General features: G+C 34.9%; 1 protein-coding gene across 2 annotated transcripts in view; it reads right to left on the minus strand.

The window, feature by feature from the left end:
• Window positions 1–15,106, minus strand: part of ITFG1 (integrin alpha FG-GAP repeat containing 1) — a 347,243-nt gene that overhangs the window by 320,885 nt on the left and 11,252 nt on the right. For both annotated transcript variants that reach the window (XM_045442649.1, XM_045442650.1), the window contains one exon: window positions 14,655–14,729. In XM_045442649.1, coding sequence (XP_045298605.1) covers window positions 14,655–14,729 — 75 coding nt within the window. The remainder of the gene's footprint in view (window positions 1–14,654; window positions 14,730–15,106) is intronic.

Here is a 15,106-nt window from a genome sequence, read left to right on the forward strand (position 1 = left end):
GTAACACAAAGAAATGAAAAGAGACATTCTATGCTTATGGATCAGAAGAACAAATACTGTTAAAATGTCTATACTACCCAGAACAATCTACACATTTAATGTAATCCCTATCAAAATAGCAACAACATTTTTCACAGAGCTAGAGCAAACAATCCTAAAATTTGTATGGAACCACAAAAGACCCTAAATAACCAAAGCAAAAGCAAAGCTGGAGGAGGCATCACAATTCTGCACTTCAAGTTACATTACAAAGCTGTGGTAATCAAAACAGTCTGTACTGGCACAAAAACAGACACAGGTCAGTAGAACAGAAGAAAAAAACCACAGAAATGAACCCACAACTATATGGTCAATTAATCTTCACCAAAGCAAAAAGGAATATCCAAGTCTCTTCAACAAATGATGTTAGGAAAACTGGAAAGCAACATGCAAAAGAATGAAACTGGACCACTTAATTACACCATACACAAAAATAAATTCAAAGGATTAAAGACCTAAATGTGAAACCTGAAACTATAAAAATCCTAGAGATAACTTCTTTGATATCAGCCATACAAACTTCTTTCTAGATACATCTCCTGAGTCAAGGGAAGCAAAAGCAAAAGTAAACTATTGGGACTTCATCAAAATAAAAAGCTTCTACACAGTGAAGGAAACAATCAACAAAACTAACATGCCTATGGAATGGGAGAAGATATTTGCAAATGGCATATTTGTTAAACGGTTACTATCCAAAATATATACAGAATTTATACAACTCAATACTCAAAAAATAATAATCCAACTAAAAATGGACAAAAGACATGAGTACACATATTTCCAACAACATACACATGAAAAAGTGCTCTACATCACTGATTACCAGGGAAATAAAATCAAAGCTACAATGAGATATCACCTCAAACCTGTCAGAATGGCAAAATCAACAACACAAGAAACAACAGGTGTTGGCAAAGATGTAGAAAAAGGGGGACCCTCTTGCACTGTTGGTGGGAATGCAAGCCAGTGCATCTTGGGAAAACACTATGGAAGTTCCTCAAAAAGTTAAAAATACAACTACCCCATGATCCAGCAATTGCACTACTAGCTATTTACCCAAAGTATATACAAATATTAATTCAAAGGGATACATACATCCCCATGTATAGTAGCATTATGTACAATAGCAAATTATGGGAACAGCCCAAATGTCTATCAACTGATGAATGGATAAAGAATATGTGGTATGTATATACAATAGAATATTACCCATAAAAAGAACAGAATCTTGTCATTTGAAACAATATGGATGGAGCTAGAGAGTATTAGGCTAAGTGAAGTAAGTCAGAGAAAGACAAGTACCATATGATTTCACTCAGATGTGGCATTTAAGAAACAACAAAAAAGCAAAGGGGAAAAAAAAAAAGAGAAGGAGGCAAACCAAGAAACAGACTCTTAAGTATACAGAACAAACTGATGGTCACCACAAGGGAGCTGGGTGAGGGAATGGGTTAAACAGATGATGGGGAATAGGAGTGCACTTGTGATGAGCACTGGGTGATGTATGGAATCATTGAATCACTATATTGTATACCTAAAATTAATATTATACTTTATGGTAACTAACTGGAATTTAAATAAAAACTTAAAATGAGTGAGAGAACTACAGATCAATATTCTCTGATGAACATAGATGCAAACATCTTCAACAAAATATTAGCAAACTGAACCCAAGAACATATTAAAAAAATCATCTACCACAATCAAGTGTGGGATGCAAGAGGGGTTCAACATTGGCAATATCACAATAAGAGAAAGGATAAAAACTATATGATCATTTCAATAGCCATGGAAAAAGCATTTGACAAGGTACATTTATTCATGATAAAAAACCTCAACTGAGTAGGTTTAGAGGGAACATACTTTAACATAATAAAGGCCATATATGAAAAACCCACAGCTAACATCCTATTCAATGGTGAAAAACTGACAGCTTTTCCCCTAAGATGAGGAACAAGACAAGCTGTTCACCACTTTTATTCAACATAGCAATAGTAGTCCTAGCCACAGCAATCAGACTATGTTTATGAATAAAAGGCATCCAAATCAGTAGGGAAGAAGTAAAACTTTCTCTATTTGCAAATGACGTGATACTATACATAGAAAAAAATGCCTAGACTAGAATTGATAAATCAACTCAGTAAGGTCACGGGATACAAAATCAATACACAGAAATCTGTTGCATGTCTATATACTAATAATGGAGCAGCAGAAAGATAAATTGGGAAATTAGGAAAACAATCCAAATTATAATTGCACCAAAAATAATAAAATACCTAGGAAAAAACTTAATCAAGGACGTGAAAGCCTGTACTCTGAAAACTATAAAACATGATGAAAGAAATTAAAGACAACACAAATAAAAGATAGCTCATGTTAATGGATTGGAAGGACCAATATGATTATAAAGTCCATACTACCCAAAGCAACCTACGCACTTCAGGCAATCCCTATGAAAATACCAACAGCATTTTTCACAGAAGTATTGACAAAAATGTGGAGAAAAAGGAACCATTGTGTACTGTTGCTAAGAATGCAACAGGTGCAGCCAGTATGGAAAAGAGTATGGAGGTTCCTCAAAAAATTAAAATAGAACTACCTGTAATCGCACTAGTGGGTATTTACTCAAAGAATACAAAACCACTAATTTGAAAAGATATAGACACCCCCAGATTTGTTGCAGAATTATTTATAATGGTGAAATTATGGAAGCAGCCAGTGTGCCCATTGATAGATGAATGGATAAAGATGTGGTATATTTATATAATAGAATATTATTCAGCCTTAAAAAAGAATGAAATCTTGCCTACTGCAACAACATGGATGAAACTAGAGTGTAATACTAAACAAAATTAAGTCAGTCAGAGAAAGACAAATACATGATTTCAGTTACATGTGGAATTTAAGAAACAAACCAAAGAAAAAAGGAAAGAATAAATTAAAAAATCCAGAGTCTTAAACATAAAAAATAAACTGATGGTTACCAGAGGGGGATGGAGGATGGGTAAAACAGGTGAAAAGAGACATTTTTTTAAAATGTTTATTTTTGAGAGAGAGAGAGAGAGAGAGAGAGACAGAGCCCAAGTGAGGGAGGGGCAGAGAGAGAGAGAGAGTAAGACACAGAATCTGAGGCAGGCTCCAGGCTCTGAGCTGTCAGCATAGAGCCCGAAGTGGGGCTCAAACCCATGAACCGCAAGATCATGACTTGAGCCGAAGTCGGATGCTTAACCCACTGAGCCACCTAGGCACCCTGATTACAATTATCTTGATGAGCTCTGAATATAGAATTGTCGAATCATTATATTATATACTTGAAACTAATAAAACACCGTGTGTTAACTATAGTAGACTTAAAAAAAATATATGAGAATGAGGTCTTCTTTAATTATACACCTTTCCCTTTATCCTTGACTTTGTAATTCTATTCCATCTCTTAGAGAACTTTATCATGAACCAAAATGTTTTCATATCTGAAGCAATTTTAGTGGTCACTATATCTATCATACATCTATGAAGAAATGTATGTCTACAAATTGATAAACAAATTAAAATTGGTATTTAAGTTGGTTTTGTTTATATATCCAAGTATTAAAAGAGATCTCTTTGCAGTTGAATTATTTTAACTATTAGTGTACAACTGATGAAAACACCTATTATATAGTTTGATAATTTATTAAACAAAATGTAAAATTTTATTAGAAATGCATTTTTTGAAGAGGTGACCAGGACTTTAAAATACATTATTCATCCTTATAATAACATGACGTTACTAGAATGAGACAGTAGTCAGTATAAAGTCTATTCCTACTCTTCATCTTTATAGATATCAATGCTAAGAAATCTCGTTCATAAAGTTTTAAAACATCTCCCCGAAGATGATTCTTATTTAGGTATGGTAAAAATATTGAGACTATATATTTTTAAAATATTAGACATACTTTATAAATAGATATTGAAATATTTATAGATTAAAAATATCTTGGCTGTGGGTTAGAAGAGAGAAATGAGGGGAAGATGTGAAAGAAAAAAGACAGACCAAGTGTTGATAAATAAGTGTAACTGCCTGACAGGTACATTATAAGCAAATTAATTGTCCCATTCTCTGTACCTTGCATACCTTTAAATTTTCCATAATAAAAGTAAAAAACAAATTAGAACTGCTGAATTAATTCATTCTATTTATGGAGAATGTCTGCCGTATAATCCAATTAGCAAAGCCAGTTCTCACTGCCAAATGAATGTCATTTTCCATCAGAGTCTGACTTCAGTTTTTCAATTCAAATACATATGGGGCGTCTGAGTGGCTCAGTCACTTAAGCATTTAACTTCGGTTCAGGTCATGACCTCATGGTTTGTGAGTTTGAGCCCGTGTCGGGTGAACTCGAGCCCAAGTTGGGTGAGCACAAGTGCCATGTCAGGTGAGTCCTGCGTCCCTTTCCCTTTCCCTCTCTCTTTCTCTTTCTCTCTCTGACCCTCTTGGATTTCTCCCGCTCTCCCTCTTTCTCTCACTGTACCCCCTCTCTCTCTCTTTAAAAAAAAAAAAAAAATATATATATATATATATATATACACACACATATGTGTGTGTGTGTTAACACATCTTTCAAGGAATATGATTAAAAAAGCTGAGAAAAGTATAAGCAGTCAAGATTAAAATAATATAGTTCTTATAAAACTGACCTATTTTTATAAAATAGGTAATAAAAACAAGGCAGTAAGGCAACACGCTGTTTTTCAATTAACACAGCAATGCAATATAGCTAAAATAATTTATAATACAAGAAGCATGGTAAAAGAAGTTAGTTCTTCATTAAGTGTGCATGAATATTGACCTCTGGTCTGGAATAATTCAATAAAAGTTGAATATAAAAAAATAAAAAAAAATTGAGTATAAAAATGAGAAACAACACTGTTTTTTCTCATTTCTTTCAATAGAAGAAATGTTTCCTATGACTTTAATAAATGAGAAAGGTATATACTGCAAAAAATTACCTGGCTCAGGAGCCAGCATGTAAATTTAATTTTTATTAAGAGAAAGAAAATAATAAACGTCCCAAAAAGACATAATGAGATGCTTGACTTCAAATGGAATTTTCTTGATATGATTTGATAAAATAGGTTTCAGCTACATGACAGAAAAATGCATACCAAATATGAAGGAAATTATATAAAAGTTTCATCCATACGTTTGGTAGTCCAAGAGAACATTCCAGTCACATATAACATAATCACTGTCATCATCTAAAACTACATTGGGATGAAACTACCTTTCTTCCAGTTAATGTTGTATCCTAGGGACAGAGTACTAAGAAAAGCTGAAAGGTCTGCTTTGTGGAATTCAGTATTTATTATGGATGCTTTTTGCTTTGCTCTCCCAGGGCTCTCTCAACAGTAACAGATTTTTGACAATAGCCATGGAATGGAAGAGGCAAAGTCATTAAAACAAAAACTGTCTTTACTCCCACAACCCTATTCTACCACATCTGAATTCAGAATATCTCACTGTGGATCAAAATGTTCCCTTCTGCAGCCAAGCTTCATCTTAAGTGACATAGGTATCATGAAACAGAAATATAGGAAACAGTTTAGTATAGCTGTGTTTGGTGCCCTATGGGTTTTTACTCTCCAGGAAATGCATCAGTAAAATTTAGGAAGGGTAAGGAATATGGCATTCTCATATGAAGGAGGAGAAAGTTATAATGAAAACAGGTACATTCTCAGGCATCTCAATTTTGGGTAAGAGTACCTTTGAACCTGAGGATCTAGAAAGTGATTTACTTAAATGATTTGTTTGCATGTTTGTTGGTAGGTCTTCACTTATGGTAAAGTAAATACACACAGACTACTATGTTGTATTTCTAAAGATGATCACATTATTTCAATTCTGCCATGCCCACATATACAGGTAGTCTATAATCCTCCAATCCCCTTGAATCTTAGCTAGTTCCTTTATCTATTTTGACTAATAGAATGCAGCACAAGTGATGCTGTTTAACTTCTAGGACTGGATCTGGAAGAGATCTATAGCTTTTACCTACACCTCTCGGAATGCTCCTTCTTAGAAAACAGACACTATGCTATGAGGAAGTCCAAGCCAGCCATGTAGGAGCACCACCAAAGGCCCTCTGTGACTACAGCAATGGTAATGGCTGTACAGAAATAAAGGCAAGAGTACAGGCTTTAGAATTTGGAAGACCAAGATTCAAATCCCAGATCTACCACTTATTTTTATATTCCAAGCTTGTAATGGTCACTTCACCTCTGAATTAGCCTCTTTAAGCAGCCTCCCTGAAAGAGCCTCTTTAGCCTCACAAATTATCTGCTGTGAGAAAAAAATATAAGACAAGTGAGGTAAAGTGCCAAGCCCAGAGTTACCAAAAGGCCTGTTTAAGGTTTTCTTTTTTCTCTTCCTTGCTCATCCAACCCCAAGCCCCAAGTCTCAGATAAGCTGTGCAACCCCATGGTATGCCTCTCCTGGAGGGGCACAGTGAGGAGCAGAATCTAGGGAAGGTGGATCAAGAAGCATCACTGGAGAATAAAGTTACCCTGGCAACATGTGATGGGCCATTCACACACGCTGGGTCTGTGTTAGAACTCAAAGGTGTGGGATGGACCAGGTAAATCTTAAGGACCTCACAGAAATAACACGTCCATAGGAGAAAATATGGAGATTTTTTTTCAGCCATATTCTTACTTTGTCCCAGTATTCCTACCTCCATACAGTATGCATCATAATATTATATCTAGGAGACATGCCAAGTTGTTATAGTTCCTAGGGCAGGGAGATACAACAACAGGATAGGAAGTCTGAAGGGAAGCATAGGCCTGCACAGCTGAACTGACTCAGGACCATTGTGGAACACAGGAACTACAGCTTAGAGCCTAGGCCTGCATACTGGTAAAAATCATGTATTTGTAGGGCATTCTGAATAGCAAATACATTTTTTAAAAGTGCAATAGAAATCTAATGAAAGAGATTTAACCTGTATTTTCAGAAATAATAAACTATTTTGACTCATTTTACACTAAATTAGAACAGTATTACTAATCTTATTCAAAGTCTGTGTATCCAGTTTCTCTATGTTTTTCTTTTTCCAATTTTTTTTACTATGTGAAATGTACATGACATCAAATTTAGCACCTCAATCATTTTTAAGTATACAGTTTAGTGTATTCTATGCTTGTTTTAAAGTGGACTTTTTTCAATACATATGCAAGAAATAATGAAATATAAAAATAGTTTACCCTCAAAGAAGGAAACAAAACTTTGATGTATACTAATGGAAAGAGGCTGAAGCCAAGACATTTAAAAATATCATCAGTATTCATAATGACTTGTTACTATCAAAATTTGCACAGAAACTATAAAACTATGCTTTCTCAAAAGAAGTTGATTATCTTTCTGAATGATTACTACAAATACATATCTAAAAATTGTAAGATTTAACTGAAAGCAAAGTGAGTAAACCTTAAGAATAATATCTTAAATCACAAACATAAATAGACCCACTGATAATAATAATGTAATAGTAGGGGACTTCAATATCCCACTTACAGCAAAGGATGGATAATCTAAGGAGAAAATCAACAAGGAAACAATGGCTTTCAATGATACACTGGACCAGATGGACTTAACAGGTACATTCAGAACATTTCATCCTAAAGCAACAGGATACACATTCTTCTTGAATGCACATGGAATATTCTCCAGAATAGATCACATACTGGGTCACAAATCAGCCCTTGACAAGTACAAAAAGATCAAAATGATACCTTGCATATTTTCAGACCACAACACTATGAAACTCAAAATCAACTACAAGAAAAAATTTGGAAAGACCATGAATACTTGGAGATTAAAGAACATCCTACTAAAGAATGAATGGGTTAACCAAGAAATTAAAGAGGAAATTAAAAAGTACATGGAAGCCAATGAAAATGAAAACAAGACAGCCCAAAAACTCTGGGATGTAGCAAAGGTAGTCATAAGAGGGAAGTATATAGCAATCCAGGCATTCTTAAAGAAGGAAGAAAGGTTTCAAATATACAATCTATCACTACACCTTAAAGAGATGGAAAAAAACAGCAAAGAAAGCCCAAAACCAGCAGAAGATGGGAAATAATAAAGATTGGAGCAGAACTCAATGATATCAAAAGAAAAATAAATAAATAAATAAACCAGAACAGGAGCCGATTCTTTGAAAAAATTAACAAAATTGATAAACAACTAGCCAGAATGATCAAAAAGAAAAATGAAAGGACCCAAATAAAATCATGAATGAAAGAGGAGAGATCACAAACAAACAACACTGCAGAAATACAAACAATAATAAGGGAACATTATGAGCAAATATATGCCAATAAAATGGGCAATATAGAAGAAATAGACAAATTCCTAGAAACATATAAACTCCCAAAACTGTAATAGGAAGAAAGAGAAAAACTGAACAGACCCATTATAACCGGTAAAGAGATTAAATCAGTAATCAAAAATGTCCCAACAAACAACAGCCCAGGGCCGGATGGCTTTCCAGGGGTATTCTACCAAACATTTAAAGAAGAGTTAACACCTATTCTTTTGGAGATGTTCCCAAAAATAGAAATGGAAGAAAAACTTTCAAACTCATTCTACAAGGCTCCCAAAGCAATCTACCCATCCAATGCAATCCCTATCAAAATAACACCAGCATTCTTCACAGAGCTAGAACATACAATCCCAACATTTGTATGGAACTAGAAAAGACCCCAAATAGCCAAAGTAATGTTGAAAAAGAATACCAAAGCTGGAGGAATCACGATCCCAGATTTCAAGATGTATTACAAAGTTGTAATCATCAAGACAGTATGGTACTAGCACAAAAACAGACACACAGACCAATGGAACAGAATAGAGAACCCAGAAATGGACCCACAAACGTATGGACAATTAATCTTTGACAAAGCAGGAAAGAATATCCAATGGAAAAAAGACAGACTCTCCAGCAAATGGTGTGGGGAAAACTGAACAGTGACATACAGAAGAATGAAACCACTTTCTTACACCATACATATAAAAAAACTCAAAATGGTTGAAAAGAACTAAATGTGACCCAGGAAGCCATCAAAATCCTAGAGGAAAAACAGGCAACAATGTCTTTGACCTCAGCTGCAGCAACTTCTTACTTGACATGTCTCAGGAGACAAGGGAAACAAAAGAAAAAATGAACTATTGGGACCTAATCAAGATAAAAAGCTTCTGTAGGGCAAAGGAAACAATCAGCAAAACTAAAAGGCCACCGATGGAATGGGAGAAGATATTTACAAATGAAATATTAGATAAAGAGTTACTATCCAAAATCTATGAAGAATTTATCACAATACCTAATAAAAAAATTATCCAGTGAAGAAATGGGCAAAAGACATGAACAAATACTTTTCCAAAGAAGACATCCAGATGACTAACAGACACATGAAAAGATGCTCAACAACAGTCATCATCAGTTATATACAAATCAAAACCACAATGAGATACCACCTCACACCTGTCAGAACAGCTAAAATTAACAACTTGGGCAACAATAGATTTTGGTGAGGATGGGGAGAAAGGGGAACCCTTTTGCACTGCTGGTGGGAATGCAAAGTGGTGCAGCCACTCTGGAAAACAGTGTGGAGGCTCTTCAAAAAATTGAAAATAGAACTACTCTATGAACCAGCAATTGCATTTCTAGGTATTTATCCAAAGGATACAGGAGTGCTGTTTTGAAGGAGCACATGCACCCCAATATTTACAGCAGCACTATTGACAATAGCCAAAGTATGGAAAGGGCCCAGATGTTCACTGATTGATAAATAAAGAAGAGGTGATATATGTATATACACATATATAGATCACATATACACATAATGCATATACTTTGCATATGAAGCGTGACATTATATATATGTGTATATATATAATGGAATATTACTTGGTGATCAAAAAGAATGAAATCTTGCCTTTTAAAACAACATAGATGGAACTCGAGTTTATTATGCTAAGCGAAATAAGTCAAAGGCAAATATCTTATGACTTCATTCATATGTGGAATTTAAGATACAGAAGAGATGAACATAAGGGGAGGGAAGCAAAAATAACAGAAACTGGGAGGAAGAAAAACTGTAAGAGACTCTTAAATACAGAGAACAAACTGAGGGTTGCTGGAGGGGTGGTGGGTGGGGGGGATGGGCTAAATGGGCAAGGGGCATTGAGGACACTTGCTGGGTTGGGCACTGGGTGTTACAGGTAAGTGATGTATCACTAAATTCTATTCCTGAAATCACTACACTATATGTTAACTAACTTGGATATAAATTAAAAATAATAAAAAAAGAAACAAACCCCAAAACATCTTAAATCATACATTTACAAACAAAAATTCACTTATATACAATACTGTCAACCAATACCTCAAACAAAGCAGTATCATTAATCACCAGAGAATTGTGGGTCATTTGACCCCTGAAAAGGTCTCTGAAAATAAAGCCCCAATCTTGATTTTGGCTCAGGTCATGATCCCAAGGTCGTGATTTTCAGCCGTATGTTGGGCTCCGCGCTGAACATGGAGCCTGCTTAAGATTCTTTCTCTCTCTCCCTCTCCCCTTCTCCCCTGCTTTCTCTCTTTCAAAAAGTTCCTGGTGGGACTCCAGAAAAATAACATTAGGGATCCTTAAGTAACATGCCATTTGAAATAGTCACACCATATAAAATTCTGTCATCTCATAAAGCTTTTCACTATTTCTGTGGCTTAATTTTGAAAGGAAAAAGATTTAGATGAGAAACAGTGGGAAAATAAATGAATTTATCTCCAATAAAAAAGCTTCTTTAGGAAAAGAGGAAAGTTAGAAAACTGTTGTACTGATTCTAAGGAAATACCAATATTAAACTAATTTCTCAAGTTCTAATACATTCCATTCAAAAACAATGTTCCAAATATAAACGGTGTATAAGGTGAGAAGGGATGAAGGCTACTTGGGGAATAAGAGTATTTTCATATCTGAAAATATGAATCATCTCAAGCTACCTTTTATTGTCAAGATTATGAATACTAATGCTAATTACAAAGTTAAAAGCTGCCTTGATCATTTGGTTCCTTTTGTGTTATAAATCTTTAACTTTCATATTTTTTCAAAAAATAGATTTGTAACACAATATCATTTCATTAAAGACAATTATTTGCAATATTTTCCATAATGCATCAGCAAGCCAACAAAAGGAGCAGCAGTAAAAATGAAGGGGATTAAATAAATCAGTAATTGGTATAAAGTGAGAAAAGATTACATGGAAAAATAGGGATTTATACCTCTTGGATTGAGACTAGCTAACTATATTTAAACAGAAAATATATATATATTTTTTGGCATTGGAGGAAAATTACTCATCTACCTAACAGTTAAAAATGGCTGCTTTCAGTGCCACTAATATTCATTCAAAATTTTTATGCAATCACTTGTGAAGTAAACAGAGTATGGCAATTTATCACATACTTACATTAATATTCCCAAGTATACAACTTGGGCCTGACCCAGAAATGTGTTTGAACTCAGTACAGGAGTCACAGAATTTGAAAAGACTAATATTACATTTGACTTTGATTAAAATTACAAGTACAAATGTTTTCACTTCAATACTTAATATTCTGAATGTTTCTGCAACATCAGTTTCAAGCTCCCTTTTATAGAAAATGCTCATTGATCATAACCTCACATCATTGCAAAAGCCACCATAACACACTTAATGGGTAGGTGTTATTTTTAAGTAATATGACACATGACTACGTTATTTCAAGTCATTATAAAGTGGGGTTGAGACACAAACCAAAGCCTCACCTTTGACCATTTAACACAGTTATCTCTGGCACCTCAGTAGATTCAGCATCCTTCCTGTCCCTGTTAGATAGCCCCCACTGTGCCAATGAAAAGGGATTCTTTTGCCTATTACCACTGTCTTCTTAGACTGACCATATGTACTTTTACTCCAGCCAAATCAGTAATGCTAATTTTACTTGTGGGCAATCTCCTATTCTTATTCCTAACTGGACTAGGTTACAAGCTGTGGGCTTTTCAGCACAATCCTATGGGAGCATTTAGCACTCTATTTAAAGATCATTGCAAATTTCCCATAAAATTAAGGTGTTGGCAAAATTTAATTAAATTTAAGATAATCTTGGGTCTACTGTGCCCATAAAACACAATATTTAAGTTGCAAAAATTAGGTTAGATTTCTTGATAAATAAGATTGGGTTTCCAATCAGAGGTCACATGAAAAGTCCCAAATGTCAATGCTGTGGCTTTTTCACTTATGTACCTGTACATATGTCTGTATTTGTAAAAGTGGTATGGCCTAAATATAATTTTCTTATTTTAGTCACACATTAATGGTTGCTCCCAAAGGGACATATTCAGCTTTCTGTTATCTGAATCATGATATTGCCAGGCTATAGTTATCCTAAAATGCTACTGACAGGAATTCTTTTCTGCCAAGTTATATAATTTCATTCTCTAAACTGGAATTAAAATATCTTGGATACAAACTTGTTACTTATAATACAGTTAGCTATTATTGTTTAATCTGTATGAAAGTTTAAATGAGAAATATCAAAAAATACCAGGATATTACTATATTACTCCAGTGTACTAAAGTATGTCAGAATATAATGTCTAAAAAATAAAAGTGAATAAAAGTGAAAGTGAATTCTCCAGGCAGAATAAGTTTTAAAAGCTATCGTTTTTTAGGAAGCGACAGAGAAAAAATGAATGCAGAATTCGGAACAAGTAAATAAGCTATGACACTATCACATGATACTCTAAATAGTTTTCTTGTGGATTAAGTGGAAAATCCATAAAGACATTATTAGCTTTCCTTTCTGAATTAATAACAACAGCTGTTAAAAATTTTCAATTTCTAAGATCAAATGACATATTAAAGGTATTCCAAGTATTTCTTTGACTAAAATAGAAATTACCATGAAACAAAGCAGGCCAGAAGTTACCATCATGTTCTCAATCACATGTATGCCTTTATTTACTTGTGTTTTTAAGTTTTTATTTAAGTAATCTCTATACCTATGTGGGGCTCAAACTCACAACACTGGAATTGCACAGTCTTCTGACTGAGCTAGCCAGGCGCCCCCCACATGTATGCCTTTAAAGAGAGGAAATGAAAAAGACAACTTCCTGAATAGTCCCAGCCCAAGGCAAATAAGCTGGGCTTGCCATGGTAGGGGTGGCCTGTGCCTTCCTCCAACCCCACCCACATACAGTTCCCCTAGACAGGGCCACAACAGAACAAGCAAGATCTCCATCCAATTGGTCTCTAGAGCAGGGCTCTCTTCTAACTTTTTCAAAGTTTGGGGGAAAAAACAGGTTTCTCATTCAAGATCACAGTAAGTCCTTCAAAGGTCATTCTCCCTAGCATCAAAACACCCATATTCTTCATTGAAAACCTTCAGAAAGGGGCGCCTGGGTGGCTCAGTTGGTTAAGTGTCCGACTTTGGCTCAGGTCATGATCTCGCGGTCCATGAGTTCGAGCCTGCGTTGGGCTCTGTGCTGACCGCTCAGAGCCTGGAGCCTGTTTCAGATTCTGTGTCTCCCTCTCTCTCTGACCCTCCCCCGTTCATGCTCTGTCTCTCTCTGTCTCAAAAATAAATAAACGTTAAAAAAAAATTTTTAAAAAGAAAACCTTCAGAAAAAGTGATAGGAAATGTAACATTTTCTTCTCATAATACCTTAAATTTTGACAGTTTACTCATCTATGGGCTTATCAACCACAATTCAAAAGGTACATATAAAAAGATACAACTTTTCCAAAACACACAAAGGAAATTTGTTAGATTTCCAAACACTTGGGAAAGACAGAATGATAAAGGTAGTTCTCCACATTCACTGGAAAGTTAAAAAAGTAAATGTGTTCTGCATTCTTAAACTAAATTTTTGGCTTATCAGATACAGAAAAAATTAACCAAGCTGAAGGGATCTCATGAAAAGTATCTTGCTATAAATGTTAAGAGGCCAGTTCTATTTAAGTCTAGAGGAATTATATCTTTGAATTGCAAAATTCCAAACAGATTTTCCAAAGAATGGCACACAAGGATAGTGAGAGAATCCCAGCATACATGTCAGTCAAGGATAAAGTATACTTGGAAAAATTTCCAGAGCTCAGAGGAGTGTTTACATTCTTAGGCAATTATTGATTGCTCAGTGAACAAATAAAAGGAAGAAGGAACAGGCTTATCAGTAAAAGGCTCAGAGATAAAATGACTAATGTGGAGAATCCAATCAAGACGGCAGGTATCCATTCTGTTCAAATTAAATCTTTCCTAAAAAACAATGAATGAACATTCAAATTGGGACCTGTAAAGTTTGTATCTCTAATTTCCAGAAGGATAAATGGATTAAGCTGGCTTTACAAAGAGAGCAGTTGCAGATCAAATCCAAAACTGTGTGAGAAAGCTTATATGTCGACCAAATCTCTAAGAGCATGGATTTCCAATGAGCTACGTTTTTCCCTAATGGTTAAAGCAATCAGTTTACGTAGACACATAGTTCCTGTAACAGCAATAAGTACAATTAATTACATGGTTATAATCATGTTTACTCACCCTCCCAATAATATCTGTGGCTGGCTGGATTCATTTGTAACACCAAATACATCAGGAATTAAATCACCATTGAAGCTGAAAAGAAAACATTAAAAACATTAAGCAGCTATTTCATAAAATTCTCATGTTCCAGCTTTAAAAGGAAAATAACCTTTGGGAGGTGTGGTAGAAATCATAATGCTCACCAGTTTCTGCTATAGTCAATAAAATGTCAGCAAAAGTGTCAGACATGTGTTATTTCTAGGCCAAAGTGTTTGTTATTTATTACTGGACCTCCAGCCCTCTTTAAGCTGGTAGTAGCAATGAGACATGTGTTTCAGATGGTCCAGCTCCACAGACGACGGAGCCTCTGATATACCCTGAGTGATGGCACAGAGCAGAACCTACCACTGACCCACAGTGGACAGACACAAGATGTAAGAAATAAACTGTTGTTGTAGAATCTTAGGGTT

This window comes from Leopardus geoffroyi, chromosome E2 (genome assembly GCF_018350155.1).
Source record: "Leopardus geoffroyi isolate Oge1 chromosome E2, O.geoffroyi_Oge1_pat1.0, whole genome shotgun sequence".
NCBI classification, from domain to species: domain Eukaryota; kingdom Metazoa; phylum Chordata; class Mammalia; order Carnivora; family Felidae; genus Leopardus; species Leopardus geoffroyi.